Source organism: Vespa velutina, chromosome 12 (genome assembly GCF_912470025.1).
Source record: "Vespa velutina chromosome 12, iVesVel2.1, whole genome shotgun sequence".
Taxonomy (NCBI): domain Eukaryota; kingdom Metazoa; phylum Arthropoda; class Insecta; order Hymenoptera; family Vespidae; genus Vespa; species Vespa velutina.
Window position 1 is genome coordinate 1,819,165 of NC_062199.1, and position 10,000 is coordinate 1,829,164.

The following is a 10,000-nucleotide window of genomic DNA, read 5'->3' on the forward strand; positions in this document are numbered from 1 at the left end:
TATCAAACACCTTTTTTCATTAAACTTCGATGACCTATCATTGAAAATGAAGCTATTTCTACGGTTATTTTCTTCAGCCATGTCGCTAGGGAAAAAACCTGGAATAAATAATAGGATCACGTGATCCCGTCTATCTCCTTCTCCACCACCTTCATCTCCTTTTCCCTTTTGTCCGTCTCCTTCAACCCTAGGCAAGAGAAACACAAGGAAACCAACGAAGCAACAAATGAAATCAATCGAATAAAGATTTATTGTACGATCGTAGGAAACGAGTTTTTTTTTTTTCGACGTGGACGTCACTACCAAGAACATATCGTTTCGATACTTTAAAGGAACCTATTACGAACACCATACATCTAGATTTATCAAGAAAGATTAACCAAGCAAGGAAGCAAGAAAAAAAAGAAAGAAAGAAAGCTTAAAGCACGTAAATCTCAAAGTATTAAAAATATTATTTATTGATTTAATTTACGTCAATTGAAACGACAAAATTGTGTGTTGTATGTTAAAAAAAAAAAAAAAAAAAAATAATAATAATGAACAAGTAAATAAATAAATAAAAAAAAGTCAAACAGAAAAATTGACAAGTAAGAAAAGGGACTTTCAAAGAGAGAAAAAAAAAAGTTCATTAAAGTATCATCAACATTATATCATTATGACATGCAATTCAATGATCTTCTTTATCGCGTATTGTAAAATGTTGGATCGAAATGATTGTGTGTATTTTCCTTTTTTTTTTTTTTTTATATATTTATATATATATTAAAAGAAAAGAAAAAAGGAAAAAAGAAAGAATAGAACGTGTTATCATGATGAGATACGCGTTAACGCGATCGTCATTTTTGAATATCTTAAATCGCATTGTAAATCCTTTCTTTAATTCTTTAGATCTTTCTATCGATCTTTCTCTAAATCGAAAGACGTCAAAGAAATATCTAGATATTGTTTCATAAAGAGAGAGACAGAAAGAGAGAGAGAGAGAGAGAGAGAAAGAGACATATATATGTACATACAAAATATGCATCGTGGAAAATAAAATATGAGTGGGCCATCAAAAAATTTTCTAAACAATTTTACAAATATATATATTTATATATATATATTTATATGTTCTTTCTAAAGAATTTTTTCTTATATTCTTTCTTTTTTTTTTCTCCCTAACCTAATTCCTTTTTCTTATATTTCAGATCATGTATAAAATGTCTTTCAAGGAAGGTTATCTAAAGTAAATTAGAAGCCAATGAAGTCTCAAAACTTCATTAAAACTTTTTAATTTATATTTAAATATTAGCAAGGAATTTATTTATGGTACCGTTCTCTAGTACATGGTCGAAATAAGTATAGATATAGATACATACATGACTTGTTGAACATGTCGAGATCTCTCTCTTTCTCTCTCTCTCTCTCTCTCTCTCTTTCACACACACACACACAGACGCACACACACACACACACACACACACATATATATATATATATATCACATATACACACATACACGTACTGTCATTTTCTACTATCTTTACTATAAGAAAGAGAGAAGGAAAGAGACGTTAGAAGATGCGTGCGTATAACACATACGGGCAGTAACAGCCTGGAATGAGACACAATTTCGCTTGGTTAAAATTAGCCAGGGTGTTCGGTGGCGTTGCATATTTCCGCATATACCAGGTTTATTTGTGGTTCACGTCGGGTAGAAGTGCCGTAGGAACACCAGACGTCAATCGGGAGTCTCTCTCTCTCTCTCTCCCTCTCTCTCTTTCTCTCTCCCTGCCCCTTTCTATTTGTCTCTCTTTTCCTCCTTCCTCCTCTTCTTCTCCCTCTCTCTCTCTCTCTCTCTCTCTCTCCCTCTCTCTCTCTCTCTGTTGCTGAGGTCGCTCACTCGATACTTGCCCCTTTAAACATAACTCTTCAACGTTTGAAGTGTACTTCGACACATAGAGCTCGATATATCTTTCCTTACCAATCATTCACGATAAACATATATATATATATATATATATATATATATATTTATTTATTTATTTTTTTTGTTTTTTGTTATTGCCTTTTAAAAAAAATTTTTTTAGCATATTTTTTATTTGTTTGTTAACCAGTCTACACAATGTAAAGTCATGTATACATATATATATATATATATATATATATATATATGTCTGTGTGTGTGTTTGTATGTGTATGAGTATATTTAAATCTTATATTTATTTTGTTTCTATAATATAATAATACTTATTGTTTATATGACATTATATAATCTAATATAGTAATGTCATATATTATATAATAAATATTATAATTTTTAAATATCTATATGATGTTATTATGAACGCGTTAAACAAATGTTTTGGTTAAATAGAAATGTCTAATGATTATTAGAAAAATTTTTTATAGTTATTATATATGAATTATTTTATATTAGTTATTCTATATTATTTGTTGTTTTTTAAAATGTAAAGAAAGAAAGATAGAGAGAGAGAGAGGGAGAGAGAAAGAGAGAGAGAGATACAAAGAGGGAGAGAGAAAGAGAGAGGGAATGGTTGGTTGAGGCCGGGGTGGCCCAGATTGCAGTCTATAAGCGGATCAGTATAGAGACATGGTTTGTTACCTTTCAGCTTTTCGCTGCCTTTCAAAGGCCAACTTTAATTTAAAAAAAAAAAAGAAACTTTTTAACTATATACTAAATAAAATTAAATTTTACAATAAGTCAAATATATATATATATATATATAAAATAATCATTTTTAATAATAATGTATGTTAAAATTTCATTATATTTTTCTGTCGCAATAACATTTTTGTTTTGTTTTGTTTGTTATATACTTATTAAAAAGATTAAATTTATTATCGTATTAAATAATAATTATTATCAATATGCGATCATATTTATGATCTTATTAATTTACGAACGTATGATCAAGATATCTTTTTACTATATATATATATATGGTATACGCATATAGATCAATTTGATAAATTTCATTTTTAGTCACCTGCTATATTTTGATCATCTGCTATATTTTTTATATTTTGATAATTGTTGATAATTATGTCGTGGAAAAATGTATTAATTCAAAGTGTACTTTAGTACATAGTATCATCGATTACAATATATATATATATATACATATATGTATATACGTATAATAATTATTACGAAGAATAGATTCTGATAAAGCAGAAAGAAAAAAAAAAAGAAAAAAAAAAGAAATTACATATATCACAAGAAAAAGGTCGCGAGAGACGCGTTTCCGTGAAGTCTATGTAACTATGGCGGGGAAGTGAAGTTTAGTACCGAAAATAAAGTGGCCGAAGCACATTCATGGCCAAGTGAAATTATTATCAACGAGAATTCACGTCGCCAGGAAGTGATTGTTGGTAGTCCGGGATATAAATTTTTGAAATTTGCTCGTTTAAAAAATAATGTCTAAAAAGAAAAAAAAATTGCCTTTTCGTTACTTCTTCTTCTTTTTTTTTTCTTCCCCTTTTCGTTTTCGTTCCCTCATCTCTTCGTCCTTTCGTTTCTTTTTTATTTTTTTTTTTTTTTTTTTTTTTTTTAGTTTTCTCTCTATCTTCTCACCTTTTAATATCCCTTTATATATATATATATATATATATATATATATATATATATCAATTAAGTGACCGCGTTCTTATTATGATTTTCAATGCGCAAAATGCACGCACGTTTAACGTCCATGCGTTTAAATTCAATGCGAGTGGGACACAGCTGCCTGATCGTAGATCAGATCAACGTTGATCTTGCTCCGTTTTGGGAGAGCCAACTGATCGAGATCATGTGAATAATCTTATCTGATCTAGAAAGAAATAGAGACGAAAAGAAAGACAGAGAAAAAGAGAAAAAGAGAGAAAGAGAGAGAGAGAGAGAATGACGATGATAATAACGATGATTACGATCAGGTCGATAACACCAAGTCGAAATAATATATTAAATAATTTTGTTTTAAATTTGCATTTGATCAATTTGTTAATTAATTACGATATATTATTTTTGTTTGTTTTAGAGTCACCAGGTGGTCTTGTTTTTGGTATACCACTTCCTCAATGTCTTGAGAACGATAGGATCGCTAGAATTGCTGCTGGTGAGGTTGCCGATGTTGGTAGTTTGACGAGAAGTAGTAGACACGGAAGTAGAACGAGTTTTAGCAGTCTGATAGAGGCACCTACGGTTGCAGCGAAAACCGAAGATGTAAGGAAATTACAATTGTTTTGTTGCTTTTCTCGAGAAGAGAAATTCTTCTTTTTTTTTCTTTTTTTTTTTTTTTTTACGATCACTAATATAAAGATAAATATATACGTACATAGATACATACATACATACATACATATATAGATACATACATTCATTCATACATACATACATACATATATACATACGGATTGCATATACAGATTAATATCATTGTGGATTTAGTATGGTAGTAATAGTATTAGTAGTAGCAGTAGTAGTAGCAGTAGTAGAAGTAGGAATAGGAGGAGACGTTGTAGTAATAGTAATAGTAGTAATAGTAGTAGTAATACGGGTCAACGAATTGTCAGGCATAAATCAATGGATCGGAAGAAAATAACATTTGATATTCGTGAAGATTTAACTCTAACAGATAGAGTAATTATTTTCATAATGGGATACGGTTTGTAGTAACGGTGACGAGAGTGTTAGCGACTAGCAGTAACCGTCTTTGATCCACCTACGCGCTAACATAAGACTTAGAAGCTTAGTAGACGTTTAGAAGCGAGCGAATGATCTTTTGAAATGACGTGGAAACGAAAGGAAATGAAACGAAACGAAACGAAACAAAACGAAACGAAACGTTGCGAAAGAATTTGCTTTGTCATTCATTGTTGACGATATATTTGCATATGATATATGTTTAAAGAATATGTAAGAAATATTGAAACATTCTCATTTTCTTTTTCTTCCAACGCGATCGATCTATTTTGCTACTTTATTTTCTTATTTCAATGATCCATAAAGTAATTTTATTATGTTTAGGACATTATTATTATTATTATTATTATTATTATTATTATTATTATTATATTATTTTGAATGATCGATAAATAAAAAATTTATATTTCTTTTATATTTTCTAATGATCTATGAAATAATTATATATATACATATATAGATCATTAATATTATTCTTATCATTATTATTTCAATGATCGATGGATAAAACTTAAAAATTTCTTTATTGTTTTCAATGATCTATAAAAATATTTTATATATAGATCATTGTAATTATTGTTTTAATGATCGTGATATTCTATTTAAAGATAGATTCGTGGTAACGATAAAAAAAGAAGTACATATACAAAGGAAGTCTTAGGGATTGATTGATCGCAATTGGCATATAAAGTGCCACGGTCAAAGTCGTCTCGACTTCACCCAAAATTATCTCGTCATCGTATTCTTATCGTCATTGTCTCATCGTCATCGAATAATCCGACGAATCGTCCGACGATTATCGGATGGCTACTTGCCGAGCTTTTCGACCAGAAAATCTATTTTTCGATTGAATACGTCATGTTACATTCTACATCACGTCGACATTTACTCTATATTTTGTTTCGTTCGAAAGCATTCACGAAACTTTTCGAGAGATAGATAGATAGATAGATAGATAGATAGATAGAAAAACGATGACGAGATCAACATGAACGAACGATGATCTATTTTGCCAAAAATCTTGAAATTCGTTTCGTTAAGTTTCGTTAATATTTAATATTTAAAAATATTTTACACACACATATATATATATATATATATATATATATATATATATATATATATATATATTCGATTTTATAAAAGAAATTAACGATATGCTTATATATATCGTATATAATTGTTTTATATATCGCTTATTTTTTTTTTTAATTTATACGTTCCAATTATATTTGTTTTAATTAATACGCCCGAATGCATGTAACAATCTATACATTGCCGATAATATTACGAATCAGCAGGATTTGTCAGTAAACAACTTTTTTTTTTATTCCTCATAGTATGCAACACCGTTATACATATGTGAAACTTACTGTTGCATAATCCAAGGGACAACAAAAAAAAGTCCTTACTGATAGATGGCGTTGACAAGCAATATTATCAACGATGTCTGGAGGATTGCTTATCTCCAGGCGTAACATTTCGCGCATAGTTAAATATTAAATTAAAAAAGAGAAAAAAAAAATCAATAATTTCGATAAATTAATAATAAATAATCACTTTGAACGAAGGAAAAGAAGAAGAAGAAAAAACACGAAAGAAGAAATAAATAAAAATAATTCGACGATGAAACAATGATTGTAAATCATTAATATTTATATCATTCATCGATTATTTAATATTATAATTATGAGTTGTTATATAAGGAAAAAAAAAAGAAAAAAAAAAAAAAAAAAAAAAGAAAAAAAGAATAACGTATCGGTCTCCTTCTTTTTGATGATTGCAATCAATTAGTGTGCGTAACTTTTGGCTAGCTTAGATCGCCGGGTAGATACTCGTGAACGTTTAAAAGAAAATAAAAAGGGGAAGACACAGATGCAATTCTTGCGTCGACAAAAGACGTCACGTGTGTTCCTCGGGCCGATGCTGTGTGACGTCACGGAGATCGACGTACGTAAATAGAATACACAGGGCCGAGGATCGCTAATTTTAAACGATCTATTAATTAGGATCATATACAATTTTCTTACGAATGAAATATATTATTTGTATTCTATCATAGAATAATATCTTCAATTGTATATCCATTTTATTCTTTTATAATGTCTTTCAATAAATTTTCTTTTTCTTTTTCTTTCTCTCTCTATCTCTTTTAAAAATGATTCGTCGTAGGTACGACGAAAGATATAAAAATTCAATGAAAAGATCTAGAAGACGAAAAAGTAGAAGAATAATTGATATTTAAAAATTATCAGAAAAATCTTTTGACTTTTCCAATCAATTGTAAATCTGTGCATATTGATATTGTATTTTGAAAAATATTATAATATATCAATGATGATTTTTCAATTATCATATGATGATTCTTTTTTTCTTTTGATTTCAGGGTGGTTCCTGTGAATCATTATCGTCGAAAGGTGGAGGTGCATTGACCGGAAGTGATTCTGGTGTTCTCGAATTAAGCGACAGCGGTGGGGGAGGGACAACAGGTGAATGGGATGCTGTACCAGGAATAGTTAGACAATGTATTAGACATCTCGAAGCTACTGGTCTGCGTACGTTAGGTATCTTTCGAGTTTCACCTTCGAAGAAAAGGGTTAGACAGGTGGGTCATCGTTCATGAAATTTACAACAAACACATACGCACACACATGCGCATAGACATAGATTCTATATGCTACATTTTATCCTTCTGCGTGGAGGAAGAAATTTTTTCTTTTTCTTTTTTTCTCCCGTTTTTTCCGTTTTTTCTTTTCTTTTTTTTTCTTTTTTTTTTTTTTGACTTACACAAAAAAGTAACGTAAATTTTTAATAAAATTACTATTGGAATTAAAGAAAAATTACATTGCAAATATTTATATGTAGTCATAAAAATTTGTAATAAGAAGAATATGTGAATTATTCTTTTTTTTTTATTTTTTATTTTTTTTTTTTTATTTTTTTTTAATTTTAATTTTAATAATAATTTTATATTTTATTATTTTAAAATATTATATATATAGATAGATAAAAATTTCGTTTTAAATAAAAATCATTGGAACTTTGAATGATCATTCGAACGACAATTAGAATAAAAGACGTTAATAAAAAAAAAAAAACAAAAAAAAAAAAAACAAAAAAAAAAAAAAAAGAAAAGAAAAAGAAAGAAAGAAAACAAGGCTACAAATGTTAAAAGTTAAATGAGAGATAAACGAAGCACTATAAACATTCCAGTTGAGAGAAGACTTCGATTGTGGTCGTGAGACGAAAATTGGTCCTGATCAATGTCCTCACGATGTGGCAGCCTTGCTAAAGGAATTTTTTCGGGACCTGCCTGATCCTCTTCTCTGTAGGGATCTCTATCAAGCCTTCGTGCATACCCAAAGTAAGAAAGGCATCATTCAAAAATTAGCATTAAACGAAAACATGGGATGATAAAGAATAAGAATTAAAAAAAAAAAAAAAAAAAAAATCTAAAAAAGTAAAAAAATAAAAAAAACAAAAAAAAAAATACAATAAATAAGAAAAAAGAAAGTAGAAAATGAAAAAAATGTACAGAGCTTTGTTTAAAGGAAAAAAAGATAAGGTAAAATATAAAACGAAGGCTTTTGAAAAAGCAATAGAACGAAATAGAAAGAAAGAAAGGGAAAAGAAATTTTTTATTTTCATTTCCTTTTTCGTTTGTTTGTTCGTTCTTTCGTTTCTTTTTTTCGTTTATTCGTTTTTCTTTCAATTTTTTTCTTTTTTTTTTTTTTTTTTTTTCTTTTTCTTCTCTGAAGAAAATATCCTTGTAATTTAATTTATCAATTAATTAAATAAATAATTAAATAAAAAAAATTATTTCTCTCTCTCTCTCTCTCTCTCTCTCTCACACGTCCACGATGATGTCTTTTATCTATAAATTTAAAAATAAATTTTCAAACGTTAATGATGATTTATTTCAGAGATTAGGAACAGGCGATTGCAACAGGAAGCCCTTCAACATCTTATTCAATTACTGCCAACGCCTAATCGCGAGACACTTTGGGCATTGCTCAATTTTCTTAGTGTCGTTGCATCGAATAGCGAGGATCGAAAGAGTGAAACTGGCGAATGGATACCAGGAAACAAAATGAACACTACCAATTTGGCTACCGTTAGTAATTACATTTTTTTGTTCATCAATTTCAACATTTTTCTCTCTCTTTCTTTTCTTTTCTATTTTTTTTTTTTTTATCATCGCTTATAATAACAATATTAATTAACAATTAATTGTAACATTGTTATTAATTGGATCAACGTTTAATAATAACAATCGTTATTGTTCTAATTATATCCTCGATGAATTATTGCAAAATTTTTTAATTAGTTTATATCAAAGATATATTAACAATTATTATTATTATTATTATTATTATTATTATTATTAATTATTTTGAAATAAATCAAAGAATGTAATAATGAAAACGTTATTATTGTTTTTTGACGTTGTTGCTAAATGAAATTGTTAATAATTGAATTCATTTACAATTTAAAATGATCATAGTATTTAGATTTGCAATTGACAATGATTGTATTACAATTGTTCTTGTTTGTTATTGTTGTTACTATAGGTTTTTGCACCGAATATACTTCATTGTGTAAAACCTAATCAGACTCAACCAGAAGTTTCAGCAGAGAGAGCAGAAGAGAGGATAGATGTGATAAACGTGGTACGAGCTCTACTCGAACATGCTTCAACGTTGTTTACAGTGCCTGCAGCATTGTTAGATGAATTGTACCTGCACATGATGGATACTCATCCTGCCGAATTAGATTTAGCTCTCTCCCGACGTGCCGAGGAGTAAGTTACTTACTGCGATAGAACTGATTCTCTTATTCGATTAATATTATGTATTTAATCGTGATACTCTTTGAATTTAGAATTATATATTTAAAAAAAAAATATTTATATATATATATATATATTCTTTTTATATTTGATCAGTATAGTTTCAAAATGAATCTCTGTAAGTTAATAAAATTTATTTATAAATAGTAAAAGAGGAAATGAATTTTTTTGTTAAAAGTGTTCCCTGTAAATCTACATTATTCGTATCCATTTGTATATATGAATAGAAACAAAAAATTTATATCATTAAATATTTATTTCGCATCGTTATAAATAATCGTAAAAATAATATTATTACAATGATTAATAATCTATAAAATGTAAGAGAGAATGAATGGGAGAAAGAGAGAAAGAGATGAATAAATATTTGAAAATTTTTTTGACATATTTCTCTTTTAGACAATGCGGAGACGAGGTTGATCCATGCAGCGAGGCAGAAAATTTTTCGGTTGAGGAGACATTAA

At 28.5% G+C, this 10,000-nt stretch overlaps 1 protein-coding gene across 1 annotated transcript in view; it reads left to right on the forward strand.

The window, feature by feature from the left end:
* LOC124953262 overlaps positions 1–10,000 on the forward strand; it is a 23,234-nt gene that overhangs the window by 10,806 nt on the left and 2,428 nt on the right. Inside the window, exons 4-9 of the mRNA XM_047504375.1 lie at positions 4,023–4,207; positions 7,074–7,292; positions 7,901–8,051; positions 8,611–8,801; positions 9,259–9,488; positions 9,936–10,000. The exon at positions 9,936–10,000 is cut by the window's right edge and continues 47 nt beyond it. Of these exons, the coding sequence (XP_047360331.1) occupies positions 4,023–4,207; positions 7,074–7,292; positions 7,901–8,051; positions 8,611–8,801; positions 9,259–9,488; positions 9,936–10,000 (1,041 nt within the window). The remainder of the gene's footprint in view (positions 1–4,022; positions 4,208–7,073; positions 7,293–7,900; positions 8,052–8,610; positions 8,802–9,258; positions 9,489–9,935) is intronic.